The 17139-nt window shown below is 42.7% G+C and overlaps 1 protein-coding gene across 5 annotated transcripts in view; it reads left to right on the top strand.

Annotated features, from left to right (window-relative positions):
* The window catches only part of RPGRIP1L (RPGRIP1 like), a 375908-nt gene that overhangs the window by 173766 nt on the left and 185003 nt on the right, over positions 1-17139 (top strand). For all 5 annotated transcript variants that reach the window (XM_029608561.1, XM_029608562.1, XM_029608558.1 and 2 more), the window contains 2 exons: positions 7902-8081; positions 16175-16292. In XM_029608561.1, coding sequence (XP_029464421.1) covers positions 7902-8081; positions 16175-16292 — 298 coding nt within the window. The remainder of the gene's footprint in view (positions 1-7901; positions 8082-16174; positions 16293-17139) is intronic.

Here is a 17139-nt window from a genome sequence, read left to right as displayed (position 1 = left end):
ACCGACTACACCATCATCTCCGGAAGGACATTCATCGACAGGAGAAACCCCGTTCCGGATTCCCCCGTCCGGTGTCGTTCCATCGGTGCCTTCACATACCTTTCCACCGATTTATCCTTCGGCTCCATCGATTCCAAGATCGGCACCGATTCCATCGGTACCCCCGAAGCCCTCGATGCCGTTCACAGTTCCGCTTGCAGCACCGATTCCATCGATGCCTTTGGATCCTCTACCAGGTCCTTCAGGACTGCAAGCCCTACATGATCCTTATGATACCTGGGGTGATGATACATCTTCAGATACAGATTTACCATCCCCACCATCTCCTACAGAGAGTAGAAAACGATCTCCTCCTGAAGATCTCTCCTTTATAAATTTTGTAAAGGAGATGTCAGAAATTGTGCCTTTTCAGCTGCAATCTGAGACCGATGACAGGCACCAAATGATGGAGCTGCTCCAATTTCTGGATGCCCCAAAAATCATCGCTTCCATCCCCATTCACCAGGTATTTCTGGATCTTTTAAAGAAAAACTGGGAATCACCTTCATCTGTGTCACCAGTTAATAAAAAAGCTGACTCAACATACCTCGTTCAGTCAGCACCAGGATTTCAGAAGTCTCAACTGGATCATCGCTCTGTTGTAGTTGAGTCTGCGCAAAAGAAGGCCAAGCGCCTAAAACCACACTCTTCCACTCCCCCTATCAAGGACAACAAATTCCTTGATAGTGTGGGCAGGAAAGTGTATCATGGGGCTATGTTGATATCTCGCATAGCTTCATACCAACTTTATATGACTCAATACAACAGAGCTATCCTTAAACAGATGCAGGACTACGCTGACACATTACCGGACCAATACCAGCCACAGCTTCAAGCCCTCCTTCACAAAGGATTTGAAGCTGGGAAGCACGAGATCAGAACGGCCTACGATATCTTCGATGCTTCCACGAAAGTCTCAGCTACTGCCATCTCAGCCAGACGTTGGGCTTGGTTAAAATCATCCAACCTTCGCCCAGAGGTCCAGGATCGTCTAGCCGATTTACCCTGCTTGGGGGACAATCTGTTCGGAGAACAGATTCAACAGATTGTGGCGGAATTGAAGGATCACCACGAGACGTTGAAACAACTTTTGTCTGTTCCATCTGAGGTATCCTCCAAACCACCACCTAAGAAGGACTCTAAAAAGTCATTCTTTCGGCCACGTCGTTATTACCCTCCGTCGACTAGGCCTCGTCCGGCTCGATCCTCCACCAGACCTCAGCTACGCCAACCTCGGAAACAAAGACCTGCTGTAGCCCCACCTCCCGGGCCTGCGGCAGGCCTTTGACTTCCCGATACGGAGCACATGCCATATCCCACTCCCCCACATCCCTGTAGGGGGTCGTCTGTGCCACTTTCTGCAGCATTGGATACGGATTACCTCAGACCAGTGGGTGCTGGCAATTATCGCACAGGGTTACCACCTCAATTTCATAACTCTTCCGACAGACTCCCCGCCTCTTCAAGCATGGAGTCTATCCAGCCACTTAATTACAACAGGAAGTATCCCTTCTTTTGCAATCAAATGCTATAGAACCTGTCCCTCCCTCTCAACGAGGCAAGGGATTTTACTCCAGGTACTTCCTAATTCCAAAAAAGTCAGGAGGGCTACGTCCAATTTTGGACCTTCGGGCCCTCAACAAGTACCTTCAAAAAGAAAAGTTCAAGATGGTAACCCTGGGCACGTTACTCCCTCTGCTGCAAAGAGGGGATTGGCTATGCTCCCTCGACCTCAAGGAAGCTTATACCCATATTGCGATAACACAATCCCATCGCAAATATCTGCGGTTTCTAGTAGGCCGCGACCATTATCAATACCGAGTACTACCTTTCGGTCTGGCATCTGCTCCACGAGTCTTCACCAAATGCCTCGTAGTTGTAGCAGCATTCCTCAGGAAGGAAGGTGTCCACGTATACCCCTATCTGGACGATTGGCTAATCAGGGCCTCAGATTGCCCGGTCCTCCCTACAATTGACAATCAACACACTCCTTTCCTTAGGGTTTCTTGTCAATTACGAGAAATCTTGCTTCGTCCCATCTCAAACCTTATCTTTCATTGGGGCAGACTTGGACACCTTACAGGCAAAGGCCTACCTTCCGCTTCAACGGGTCCAAACTCTCATGTCCCTAGCTCACCAGCTCCAGTCTCAAGATACGGCCACGGCTCGCCAGTTCCTCATTCTCCTAGGACACATGGCATCCTCGGTTCAAGTCACTCCCATGACCCGACTAGCCATGAGAGTAACACAATGGACTCTACGACACCAATGGATTCAAGCTTTTCAGCCTCTGTCCTCCATAGTCACAGTCACACAAGCGCTGCGCCTATCCTTAACCTGGTGGACGACTCAGGTCAACCTCCTTCAGGGCTTACCCTTTCTTCCACCGGATCCGCAAGTAATTCTAACCACCGACGCTTCTCACATCGGTTGGGGAGCCCATGTGGACAACTTTCAAACCCAAGGGTTATGGTCCAACGAGGAAGCCGAACACCAGATCAATTTCCTAGAACTTCGAGCAATCCGCTATGCGCTCCGCACTTTCAAAGATCATCTCTTTCATCAGATAATCTTAATCCAGACGGACAACCAAGTGGCCATGTGGTACATAAACAAGCAGGGAGGCACAGGCTCCTTCCTTCTGTGTCAGGAAGCTGCGCAGATCTGGGCGGAAGCCCTCTCCCACTCCATGTACCTCAGGGCCACTTACCTGCCGGGAGTAGACAATGTATTGGCAGACCGGCTGAGCCGTGTCTTCCGACCGCACGAGTGGTCACTCGATCCTCTGATAGCGACCTCTCTGTTTCACAAGTGGGGTTCTCCCCGCATAGACCTCTTTGCGTCCCCTCAGAACCACAAAGTGGACGATTACTGCTCTCTCATTCGGAGCCAGCACTCTCGGCCGAGGGATGCATTCTCCCTCAAGTGGACAACCGGTCTGCTCTACGCATTCCCTCCACTTCCTCTTGTGTCAAAGACTCTTGTGAAGCTACGCCAGGACGGAGGAACCATGATCCTGATAGCACCTTACTGGCCACGCCAAGTATGGTTTCCAATACTCCAGGATCTCTCCATCCGCAGGCACATTCCTCTGGGAAAGGACCCGCATCTGCTCACTCAAAACGACGGATACCTCCTCCATCCCAACCTCCAAGCCTTGTCCCTGACGGCATGGATGTTGAAAGGTTAGTCCTTCAGCCTTTCAACCTTTCAGATTCCATTTCTCGAGTCCTGATAGCTTCACGAAAGCCTTCCACAAGAAAGTCTTACTCATACAAATGGAAAAGGTACACATCATGGTGCACTTCTCAGTCCCTTGATCCCCTTTCCTATCCAATCTCCAAATTCTTGGACTATTTATGGCATCTCTCTGAATCAGGTCTTAAAACCTCTTCCATTAGGATGCATGTCAGTGCGGTAGCCGCCTTCCATAAAGGTGTACAGGATGTCCCTATTTCAGTACAACCCCTAGTAACACGTTTTCTTAAAGGCTTGCTCCATCTGAAGCCACCCTTACGGCCTCCGGCCCCATCCTGGGACCTTAATCTGGTTCTTGGTCGTCTAATGAAACCTCCTTTCGAACCTCTGCACTCCTGTGAGTTAAAGTATCTCACATGGAAAGTGTTATTCCTTTTGGCTATCACTTCAGCTCGCAGGGTTAGTGAATTACAGGCCCTAGTTACCTATCCGCCTTACACTAAGCTCCTGCAGGACCGGGCGGTACTCCGCACTCACCCTAAATTTTTACCTAAGGTAGTTTCTGAGTTTCATATTAATCAATCCATCATACTACCTATCTTTTTTCCCAGGCCCCACTCCAACTCTGGAGAACAGACCCTGCATACCCTAGACTGTAAACGGGCTCTAGCCTTTTACCTAGACCGTACAGTTTCTCACAGGAAGAGCACTCAATTATTCGTCTCTTTCCATCCTAACAAGTTAGGACAACCTGTGGGTAAGCAGGCTCTTTCCTCCTGGTTGGCGGACTGCATTGCTTTCTGCTATGAGCAAGCGGGCATCCCTTTTCAAGACCGTGTCAAAGCACACTCTGTGAGGGCCATGGCTACGTCAGTGGCACACCTTCGATCGGTGCCGCTTCCTGACATCTGCAAGGCTGCAACCTGGAGTTCTCTCCATACCTTTGCAGCCCACTATTGTTTGGACAAAGCTGGAAGACAGGACTCCATCTTCGGCCAATCTGTCTTGCGTAACCTTTTTCCAACGTGATGTACCAACACCCTTCCACCTTCCCGGTAGGGTGCGGATGCCCTTTACCAAATTCCACCCCAGTTGTAGTGCCTGTTGCACGTCGTTGGGTGCATTTGGTGCAAGTCAGGACATCCTCAGCTCGGTACTCACCCATTTGTGAGGACAACCATCCTGCTTGTCCTGTGAGAAAGCAAATGTTGCTTACCTGATGTAACAGGTGTTCTCACAGGACAGCAGGATGTTAGTCCTCACGAAACCCGCCCGCCACCCCGCGGTGTTGGGTTTGTTTTGTTTTTACTTTCTAGGCACTGCCTGTAGCTTTGAACATCAGACTGAAGGGAGACCCCTGCTGGCTGCAGGGTCAGTGCCTTGCTGGGCATGCCCAGTAGGGGCCAGTCAAAGTTCTGTTTAAACTTTGACAGAAGTTTTCCGTGGTGGGCTCCATCCTCGATGTCACCCATTTGTGAGGACTAACATCCTGCTGTCCTGTGAGAACACCTGTTACATCAGGTAAGCAACATTTGCTATCTCAGGTCTTCCATCAACCATTCTCATCTCTCAGTGTGAGAGTTCATGACTATGATGCCCCTGCACTGATCATGTGGTTTTACACTTCTACACATTTCCCATGCAAGGGACTGCTTCTGCCTTCCCATTGAATGTCTAATTGTTATCTCAAAATACAGTCCAGCACGAGGTTAGGTTCTTTTTTTTTCCTTCACAGTCCTGCTGCATGAGGCCCAGCACGATTTTCGCCTTGGCCCCTTAAGTGCCATGTTATTCATCTCTGCTGGAGGAATGTGCTTTGGGGAATCCCTTGCTGGTCTGGTGACACAGGGATAGTATGCCACCCTGTGATGGTTACTGAATGCAGCATGTCCTGCTTAATAAACCCTGCAGATTTCCAGAGGATGCAGGCAGTTGCATATATTGGCCTAAATCTGGTAATATCCTCCTCTGGCTATGGAGGGCTGTACTTCCTCTGCAGCAAATATATGCAGTATGTTTGCAGCAATATTATTGCTTTCATAAGTTGAACAGGGCCTCAGTGGTATTTACAGCTGTAGGTAGCATTAGGGTTTAGAATTTGGCCACAAACGGGATGGGTGGGGAGCCTACGGCAGGCGAAGTACCGCTACTATTGTCTTGTGACATGCTTCGAGAATGCCCTAATGGTTCATGGAAGTGCTATATGGAAAATTGGTCAGACGGAGAATTCCGTCAGCGGTAAAATTGGTCAGCGGGTATTCCAGCTATTACGTTGCATGAGTGGATGAAAGTTGCCTGACTAATGGCCCAGGATTGGCCTGCTCACCACTCTTAAAGTTGTGCTGCAGCTTGACAAGTGAGTCCTGCTCTTGCTATGAACCAAAGCGTCTTCGTTTCGAATAATGATGTGCCATAGAGCATCATTCACAGCCTAAGTGGTTGAAATTGGAAAGGGGAGGTAGGTGGGTGAGACTAGGAGAGTAGATTATATAGGTAAATTGGGAGGCGAGTATGCACAATTGTGGAATTTATTCTCCAAATCAACTTTTCCTTCACTGACCACTTTGTTAGGGTCTAGTCAAATACAACACAAAAACTGTGCTTAAAAATAAGGTTTAAGCGGGAAGGGTGGGGCTTTTTCACTGCTGGGTGATTTATAGTTATTGAGTTTCTTGTTTATGCTTGGCAAGCATCATATACATAACTGCCGAGCTTTGTTGATCATGGTATTTCTGTGAAAACTATAACAAATTTGGCATAAAAAAAAAGCTTAATGAGAAAACAGAACACAGCATATAACTCCTGGCAGAGGAAAAAGACAACCAAGGATCTCCATGAGTGTCATTTCCCTTTCCCGGTGAGCAGGAAAAGACCCTATTCAGCCTGGATATAGTCCAAAATGCAGTCCTGTTTGTAGACCCAGCCCTCAAGCTTGAAAATCTTGTGCCAGCAAGGGACATCCTGCTGACTGGAACCGTTGAACAGATGAGAGGAAAGGGTGGGTCTACCTATTAGCCAAGGGATGCTTGGCTGAGTTTAACCAAGCCCGCAACTCCTGGAAGTTAACAGTTTTCCATGGCTCAGATAGCGCTCTCCCTAGAGCTCCAGCCTACCATCTCAAGGGTCGGCAATTCAAGTCCAGACACACTTCCTACTGTGATGGGGACTGCCACAGGTACATATATGTCAGACTCTATAGCTAACATAGAAGAGGACTTTCTCTAACAGCAACTGTAAAATCCTCTGAAATACCTCAGAAAAAAAGCTGACACTTTTACCATTGGGCCCTATCCACTAAGCATTTTTCCCATCGACACAAAATGGAAGAAAATCTTTAGTAAATAGGCCCCATAGATAGGTGATCTCTCCCTCAAACAATTCTACACGGTTTCCAACCCTCCATCAAACTTGCCTTTACAATTTCAGTTGTCATGAGGTTTTAATCCTTGGCCTGCATAAAACAGAGCTGGGTCCCCACCAACAGTAGACAGACGCTACACCAGACTCTTCCCCCCGCAGGTTGAGCCCTTGGGTTCTGAAGCCTGCAGGTCTTAGGAGTATGTCCACCTCAAGGAAAGCAGTCAGTGAGGTCAGAGCAGGCAGCGGTCTGATGGTGTCGGAATCCAGGCACGGGTCAAGGCAGGCAGCAACAATCATGCAGGATCGATATTCAGGTATAGGTCAAGGCAGGTGCAAATAAGGCAGAGACAATATTCAGACAAGGGTCAAGGCAACAAGAGATCAGTCTGAGGGGCAAGGAGAACAGAGGCAAGGGCATGAAAGGGCACGAGCCAGGCAGGAAACTGGAAGAAGGCACGAGCGCGGACAGACAGAGGCAGGGCAAGGAGGGAAGAGAAATGGGAGATGGAAAAGACAAGAGCAAGGCAGGCAAGGAGACCAGACAGGTGTAAGGTAGGAGCAGGATCCGACAGGAACAAGCAATACAAACACAAGCAGAAGTGCGAGAGATCCTGTTGCTCAGGCGCCAACTGAATGCAGGGCTGAGGTTTAAATGCTGGACCCCTGTGAAGTCATCAGGAAGCATCATGGATGTTTTTCCTGCCTTGGGACTTTTAAGAGGCAACAGGTGCGCACGCGCATGCCTAGGAGGCCGAGGTCAAGGTTGAGTGGCGGCATCCTGTAGCCTGGCATCCAGAAGGGAAGCGGCTTGGTGGGCCTCGGCCTTGGCGGGAGGTAAAATGTTCCAGCTGCGGGATGGGAACTGCAGATGGCACAGCATTACATCAGTTTTGAAGATCAACTTCTTAGGCATTATTACATACGGTATATTAAAGCAGAAAAATATGCAATCAGGAATCCCAATATACAGGACATTACAGTAATTTATGGAGGACAATACAAAGGATTGAATTATCATCCTAAAATTACCCCATCTAAAATATATTTCAACTTCCGCAGTATAAAACCCCCCAACTCTAACCTAACCTAACCTTAGTTCTATTTAGAGTATTTTGAGAGATTATTAACTGCTTGGATATGAAGTTTCATGGTACTGATGTAGCCTGTTTGTAATAATTGCATTAGGAGAATCAGAACTATGTGCAGATCACTTTATTCATGTCAAAATTATTGAACTAGGGAGCACATGTTGATTATTCCGAATAACATGCTCGGTAAATAAAGCAAGAGGTATGTTTTTGTAGGTACGAAAGCAGCAGAAGAATGGAGACCTTACATTTCTAGAGAAAATAGAAGACGACATTAATAAAGACTTGGATCACTCAATGCGGGAACTACAAGCAACTCATGCAGAAACCGTGCAGGAACTTGAAAAGACTCGAAATATGTTAATTATGCAGCATAAAATCAACAAAGACTATCAGGTATTTAATTTTAATCTCATTGCTATCTTGGGTAATGATTTTATTAGCTTACTTTTCTGGACAGAAATGTGACAACTAAAACAGTATTTGTGTGAAACTTGGAATCTTTCAATAGGAATAGCACAGTTATGATCAAGAGTATATTAAGCATTGGCTTAAGTTTTAATACCTAATTATCGGGCCAATACAGTAAAGTGTGCTCAGGCCAAGCGCACCGTTAGCCCCCGTTTGGACGCGCGTTTTGTATAAGGGGTAAAAATAGCGCGTGGAAAACGCGCGTCCAACCCCCCTGAAACTAATAGCGCCCGCAACATGCAAATGCATGTTGATGAGCCTATTAGTTATTCCCGCGCGATACAGAAAGTAAAATGTTCAGCCAAGCCACACATTTTACTTTCAGAAATTAATGCCGGCACCGGGAAAGTGTACAGAAAAGCAGAAAAAACTGCTTTTCTGTACACCCTCCACCTTAATATCATAGTGATATTAAGTCGGAGTCCCCAAAGATAAAAAAAAAAATCTGCCCGTGGGTTGGAAGACGGACGCTCAATTTTGCCAGCGTCCGTTTTCCGAACCCATGGCTGTCAGCGGGTTCGACAACCGACGCCGGTAAAATTAAGCGTCGGCTGTCAAACCCGCTGACAGCTGCCGCGTCTGTCAAAAAGGAGGTGCTAGAGTCGCACTAGTGTCCCTAGCGCTCCTTTTTACCGCGGGCCCTAATTTGCATACCTTTCCTTAGTGAATCGCGCACCCAGGAGAGTGGGCGCTCACCACCTCTCCCGCGAGGTTTACTGTATCGGCCCGTATGAACTAAATCCTGGAGCCACAGACTTACTTTCCACACATTCACACCTCTATTCTCAAGTTACAGGGGCTGGAATCTAGCCAGAACTGTGACTTGAAACACAAAGTACTGCTTGAGTTTCCCAGAAATGTTACCTATCCAAACTCTGAAAATACACAATTCAACCAGCGTAAATGGACACCTGCTTTAAATGCCAGTTTTTGTCCTGATACGTGTTTTTAATATTAAAAGAAAAAAAAAAGTCATAATAATTACAGTTTTGACTTGTAAGTGTAATGTCCCCAGATTTATTATGGGAGGACAAGAGAGCAGGTATGAGGAGGAAATATATGTAGCTTGGTGGAATAAGGCCCAAGATGCTGAGATTTTGTTCTTAACTGAGGAACTAGCTACACTTAAAGTGCTACACATAGGAGTATTACGGGCTGAGATTAAGTCCCAAATGATTGCTGTTAAGAATACTTTGAACCAACTATTACACCAAAGAATCATTACATCTTATGATAGGTTTCGTAGTAAATTGTTTCATTCTCGAAATAAGCCTGGTAGATTGCTGGCTCGATTGATACATGGTGCCAAGCCATGACATTTTATATGTGCTTTATGAACTAAGTGGGGGATTGTTGTTTCCAACACTGAACTAATGACTACTGCGTTACTTGAAATTTATTCTCAGTTATATTCTGATTGGGTGTGCAATAACTTCTTTGCAGATCTCCTTTTTCTTCAGATTTCAGACCAATTTTTAAAATGTTCCTGTTATACTCGTGGAAATAGAATGTACCATACATGCCTTGAAATTGACGTAGGCACCTGGATTGAATGGCTTTAGTTCAGAATTCTATAAGACTTTGTCTTCATCAGTTTCTCAGCCTTTTCTAGAAATGTATAATTATTGTCTTGTGTGAGGTGAGTTTGACTCATCACTGTCTTCCCTAAGCAAGGGGGAGACTCATTGGATCCTGGTTCATATAGATTTATTTCTTTAATTATTGTTGACATGAATATAGCTATGTCTATTTTGACCAGGTGGCTGAATGTGGTTCTTCCTCATCTGATTTCGGAAGATCAGACTGGTGTTTGTAATATTAGAACATTTTTGGATGCCTTATGCACTCCATGCCCCAGTAATGAGGCGGTATGGGAATGATTGTTGCCTTCAACAAGGACCAGTGGCAATATATGTTCTGAGTACTGGAGAAGTATGGGATTTCTGGTTTATTTCTCTCATGTTTTCGTTAGTTGGATGCTTTCCTCAGGCCTGTTTATGAGTGAATGGATCAATCTGTATGACATTTCCCCTTTATTGTGGTTCTCATCAAGGTTGTCCACTGTCCCGTCTTTAATATTAACTGTTGAACTTCTTGCATTTAAAATTTAAATGTCTCACATTGTACAAGGGTTAAAATTGGAGTCTATTGAATTTTGTATTTGTTTGTTTTAGAATTATGTGCTGTTGTTTTTGGGCAATCCTCAATTATATCCAAACATGTGGCAATGATGTTTCTTTTGTTTGGTAGTTTGACAGGGCTGAAAATTAATTTTGCTGTCAGAGGCCCTGCTTATGCTTATGCTACCTGGTCAGGCAATTTCCCATTAAGCTGGGCAAATAATAGATTAAATATTTGGAGATTTTGGTCCTTCGTGATAAATCCCTATTATATCAGTTGAACAAAAAATCCTTGTTGGTAGAATTTAAAATGCAACTTGAGGCCTGGATAGACATACTTTTTTCATTATTAGTGAGTTGTACCTTGTACAAAATGTTTCTTTTTCCAAAACTGTTACATAAAATACAGATGGTGCCACGTTGGATATCTAGTGAAGATTTGGCACTTTTAAAATCAATGTTGATGTGGTTTATGTGGCATGGGAGAGGACTCTGGTCCTCAAAAACTATTGCATCCTAAATGATTTGGAGGATTAAATCTTAATTTAATTTCTTAAAATGTTAAAAACATGGTTAATGGGAAACGTCTGATTGAGTTGGAATTTTATTATGTAGTAATGGGATTATGTATTTTGAAAAATGTTGAGATATTGTTTTATAATATGTTGTACATTGCCTAGAAAGATTTGTATCAGTTAGACAATTATCCTGATCTTCAATATTATAATGTGGCATGGCAATTATAGTCTTTATGGGAATTGATTGCTTCCTCATAAGCAGCACTGCTCTGCAGAGGATCCGCTGTTCCAGCATCCTGTGGGAGACCTGCCCAGCCGGGCTCTACAACTACTACTCACTACTGCCACCTCTGGTAGTTCCATAAACTGTTTAATAAAAGATTCAAATCTGTGTTTGTCTGTCCGGAGTTTAGTCCGGCACTGTGGCCCCTCACGGGACTGCCTCACAGTGTCATCTGCGCTGCATATGTGTTTTCAATGAGTGAATGGGTATGAATGTAGTGTTTGGTGACACATGACACACATGTGGTATGAATATATGCAATATTCATACCACAAAGAGGTCTTCTCAAACAACAAAATAACACATTAGAGGTTCTTCAAGCATTGCTTTGCATCCGCTGTAGCAGGAGACAAACTGCAGAAGCTAATAAAGAAATTAATAGGATGAGATACAATTCCTTGGATTCCTGAAGATGCAAAGGAGCTAACATACTGCTATTTTTATGCTACACACCCTATGTTTAAATCAAGAGGGTTCACAAAGAGAGTACACCAAAAATTGCAGAAAAAAGCACAATATCCAAAGAAAAGCCTCAAAAAGCAACTGACCAAATATTAAGACATTTAATAACAAAAATTAAAGATACGTATGTAAGTGATAACATTTTAAAACAATTGAGGGCTGATGGAGAAAGAAAAATAGAGACCAAAAGAAAAGATATGGAGAAAAATGCCAAAAGGAGAGGTGCAAGAACATTCAACGAGCAAGAGAAGAAAGACATTGGAGCAGCTAAGAGCTCAAGAAAACAGAACAGCCAAAGCAATTGGAGGAGGTAATAGAGCGTAAGATTTGTCATACTGCGTCAGACTAAGGTCCATCAGTTCTAGTAATAGTCCTAGGGATAAGCACTGGTTTTCTCCCAATCCACTTTAATGATTATAGATGTACTTTTCTTCCAAGAACATGTCCAAACCTTTTTTTAAATCCATCTATATTAACAGCTTTTACCACATCCTCTGGCAATGAATTCTAGATGGAGGACTTAGTGGTTGAACTGCTGACCTATGTGGAAATGGATATGTATGTTGGGGTAAGGGAGAGAGAAAAACTTCCTGAGATTAGTTTGATTCCTAAAATAATAAAAACATGTTAAATAAGTCCTGAGGTCTAGTGGAAGCAAGAGTAACGTGCAGTTACTCCTGCCCTGCAGGCGCTATTTTACAGAATGGTGCCTGTTGATCCCTGACATTCTTTGCTTCCTCCCTCCAATTCAGAGAGTCAAAGGAGAATCAGGAGTCAACTCCTTCCAATAGACCCTAGGGACTTGAAATAAGCTTTGGGACAGGTTGAAGGGGCTGGGCTAGGGGATGGGAAGGGGAAGGGGAGGTGTCCAGGTGGTGAAGTCTAAGGGGTTGGGGCTTCTATTCTGGGGGAGGAGTGAGTCTAAGGGGCGTAGATCCTGTCACGTTTTTTCCCATGGGGTCAAGGTGGAGGTCATGGAGGCACCATTAAACATCAATGAAAATGTCAAGTCTGGGGGGTTCAGGGGTTGGCTGGGCCTTTTTTAAAATGATGAACGCCACAGGATGTGGGCTCACCAATGTGTATTGTTACAGCCAGAAATACACAAAAGTTACCTCAGCATTTACAAATCTGTGGTACTCAGTACTACAAATTAATAAATCCTGTGGTATTTTTCCCTATGGTAAAATAACACATCTTAAATAACTGGCTCTTGAAACTGTTATCGAAAAGAACTTTAACAGCACAGAATAAGATACCAATTGAACACAGAATTAAATACAAAACCCTATGGGCCTCATTTTCCAATATCGCATTGGTATCGCATGCGATACCAAAAAGGGGTGTACCTTATGCTAATAAGCATGTGTATCGCGAATTGCACTATCAGCACTTTCGGATAATAGAAGGACCAGGGGGCATTCCATGAAGTTAGCAAATAGCACATTTAAATCAAATCAGAGAAAATTCTTTTTCACTCAACGCACAATTAAGCACTGGAATTTGTTGCCAGAGGATGTGGTTAGTGCAGATAGTGTAGCTGTTTTCAAAAAAGGTTTGGATAAGTTGTTGGAGGAGAAGTCCATTAATTGCTATTAATCAGGTTTACTTAGGTAATAGCCTCTGCTATTAATTGCATCAGTAGCATGGGATCTTCTTAGTGTTTGGGTAATTTCCAGGTTCTTGTGGCCTGGTTTGGCCTCTGTTGGAAACAGGATGCTGGGCTTGATGGACCCTTGGTCTGACCCAGCATGGCAATTTCTTATGTTCTTATGTTCAAATATTATACATCTAGGACAAGGGACACTCGTTTTGCCAGTCTTTGGCTTCATCAGGGGAACAAAATTCCAACTTGTTATTCTCTATATCACTAATCAAAACCTGCTTCGAAATGATACTGACACAATTACTCTGTTCAAGCCAGATAAAACGAATTTCCACCACACCGTCTGCACTGTAATCTATATAGTTGATTTAACACTACTTCCACAGCCTTACAATCCATGAAACTTACACAGGGCACAGATGGCGTTTCTGCACTAACAGCTTTCAATAACAACAAACTGTCAGTAGGTAGACTAAATGTCTCTTCCCTTGTTAAGAAGTTACCAGCCATTTGCTGGAATATCCTGAAGAATGCTAATTTGGCTCCTTTCAACAGTGAAGTAATACTTGGATGTTCTAGAGATTCAAGAGGAATCTCTGGACATCAAAAGATATAGTATCACTGTGCAGGCCAGGCCTTGGGAAACAGCAGATGTACAGACACAAATATACATATCTAATTCTTTTTTTTCCTGTAAATGCTAGCTGTTTTGTAAAACAGTGGGAGGAAAAGGAGACGAAGGAAAGAGGGGAACCAGCTTACAGTCAGAAAGTGTGTGAGCCTGAACATTTATCCACACACATGTACCCTTCTCTGCTAGGCTCATTTTGCACACACACAGCTTCTGTGAGACAGGGATCTACCAATACCTGTATATCTGTACAAAGCTCATTTCTTATTCTATAAAAACTAGCATTTGTGTTATTATTAACCTTATTCCCACTGCCTTCTGAAACTGGAAACAGATATAAATTAGGGACATTCTGTGTTATCCAGCCGACTTTAAGATATCCAGCTGACTAGATCTGGCTATCTTAAAGTAAGCCAGATAAAGTTATCTGGCAAATTTTAAAATAGCTAGATCTGAATATATGGACTAACCGGATATGTTTATCTGCCAAACTACTTAGTCGCACAGTGGCTGAATATGGACCTCTAGGTGTCTACTACTGAACAATGGCTGAGACTTCCTTTCCCTCAGGAATTGTGAATGCTCCTTGTGTAGAACACTCAGCCTCAGCAACTTACACTTGGAAATCAAAATCTTCCATATGGCTGTAAGTCATCAGATTCACCCAGTATTTACAGTAATTTGATGTCTCGGCAAGAGTCACCTGATGAAAAAATTATTTTTCAGGCAGATTAATTCTTTGGATTTTAAAGATGTGCAGGGACCCTGCAAGATAAAGTGATCTATTTTCCAAACTTTATTAGTTAAGGAAACTGAATGACCAAAGGGATCGGAATTTGTAGAGTTTAATTAGTTCACTAATTCAAATCCTCCTTTCCAAAGAAAGGGCTTAAAGATAGTTTAAATGAAATGAGATGGTAGTCACAATCGAGTTCCTAGTAAATAGGTGCTTACATTACTAGAATTAATAGTAACTTGCACACAAGGGAATTACTCTTGCCGTGTTAGAGCTAGTCTTTCCAAAGCTGGATGGAGATATATTGACAGGGCAGAGTGGGGCTCTGCCGCTGCTCATATGTGGTACTTGTTCTATGGTAAATAAAGGACTTGGGGTTCAGTAACGTCGACACTGCAACTTTGACGAGCATTAAATCCAGAAAAAAAATGTTTAACAAATTCCTTTTTTCCATTGATAATCCAGTCAACCGTTATTAAGCACCCAAATGATATCTCTCTTAGCATTACTGAAGGAAATAGGAAGCTGATATGATACAAGACAATGGAGGCAGCTCAACTGCCATCTGCGTCCTATGAAGCTGTCTGATTCTAACATTCCAGCTTTTTTACGTAGCAATTTGCAACTTAAATTTATTAGCAAGACAAGCAGATCAATTATCTGTTATTTGCAAAACAAATTTATTGTCATGTATAGTTGTGAAGGACATTCCCAAAGTATATAAAATGTATCTACAAAATCTCCAGTAAATAGAAATACATTATAGAATTTTTATTATAGTTGTTTTACAGAGAAACTGTAAAATCTACCTCTATTCAAGTTTCATATATCCTACCAAATACTAAAATTGTTGAAAACTTTTCTGAATGCCTATCTTTCATCTAGTCACTACGCATAAAGAAGCACTAATATGAGTTGCATCTACTTATGCAGCATTGAATATATTACAATGATAAGTAAAGTGTTCTGATAGTAAGTGTATGACTAAGACATTAAATCAGTTATAGTCTATAATTTGAATAGAGGCAGATTTTACAGTTCCTCTGTATTTCTATTTACTGGAGATTCTCTAGATATATTTTATAAACAATCCAATATAAATACAAATGTTTATATTTCAAGGAAGAAGGCTTCACATTATTGGATAAGGGAGGGTATTACATGCTTAAATATCCTTGTAGATGTGTGGCTAGATTAGATGGAAAGAATTATAAGTTTACAGATCGGGATAACCTTAAAAGTCTTCTAGCAGGGAAAGCACTGGCTTAGTAGTAAAAGGGGGTTATAACAATGCACGATTTCCTATAGGTTAAAAATATTTTTCATTTAATTAACCGCTTATGATAATGAGATTTCACTTTGTATTATCCTATCTTTAGTAATAATAACTGATTGCTTGAAAAAAGTGTTAAGAAGTTAGAATATTACCTGTAATTAACCTATGTGATATGAACTTGGTTATTATATTACCAATATAAGTGTTGTTTGTTGTATTTTTATTTTGAAAAGCAATAAATAAAGAAAAAAAAATGCAATATAAATACAAATGTTTATATTTCAAGGAAGAAGGCTTCACAGTATGTATTTCCAAAACAAGTTTAAAAGTTGAATGTGTTATTAAATTGCTCAGTTATTTATAATTTCAATCCAATATTTTCTCAGGCTGAAGTAGAAGGAGTAACGCAGAAGATGGAGGGCATTCAGCAAGAGTATGAACTGAAACTGCAGCAGTATGCACAGCTGCTTGATATCCGAGCTGCACGAATCCGACAGCTGGAAGGTACAGTGCTATGTCTTGTGCAAGATAACATTAAGTGTTTCAGAAATGTTAAGATAATATAGATTTCAAAAAACACCAACGTAGATGACCACATATAAAGATGAATTGGCCACCTCAGCAGTCTCCACTTACGCTGCCCCAGTTGTAAACCATACAAGTTTCACCTTTTTCAGATCACTTCTTAATTCAGTTTTGTGATCTCTCCAGTTTTTTTATCATTTACCATTCCAGGTGGAAGAGCTTATAAGTTTCCTTACCTAAACTACTGCTAAGACCCCCACCAATTTTTTACCCAACCTTTCCCACATATCTTTTCTTATCACACTGATCTCTGCTTAAATTTGGTTTGCACCACCTTTCTGCTGGTTGGCTATCCAAGCCTCTATCACCGTCTTGGTAAAGAAATCTTCTTATTCCCTCTAAGCTTCACATCTCACAACGTGACATTATGACCCTTTGACCTTGAATTTGTTTTTATATAGAAAAATGCAACTTTCATCTTATACTTTAAGCTGATAAATATTTGAATATTTCTGTCATATTCCTCCTTTCCCTTCTTTACTCCATTAAGTACATTTTGAATTCCCTACGTTTCTGTAGATTTTCTGTTTCAGGCATTCTCCCATTTTAGTAGTCCTGTTCTGAACTGCCTCCATTCTTTAAATCTCCGTTTATGGCCTCCAAACCTGAATACAGTAAACAAGGTGGGGGTCTCACTAGAAGCCTATACAATATTAACTCCTTTTTCCTGCTGGTGATACTGTTGGCTTTCCCTTTTGCTTTATTATCCTAACAACCTTCAGGTCATGCAAGACAATTTAAGAAGATTATCTTTAGGTTGCTTAAC

The sequence above is a fragment of the Rhinatrema bivittatum genome, chromosome 7, assembly GCF_901001135.1.
Source record: "Rhinatrema bivittatum chromosome 7, aRhiBiv1.1, whole genome shotgun sequence".
In the NCBI taxonomy this organism is placed as follows: domain Eukaryota; kingdom Metazoa; phylum Chordata; class Amphibia; order Gymnophiona; family Rhinatrematidae; genus Rhinatrema; species Rhinatrema bivittatum.
This window is presented reverse-complemented; position numbering and strand designations above follow the sequence as displayed.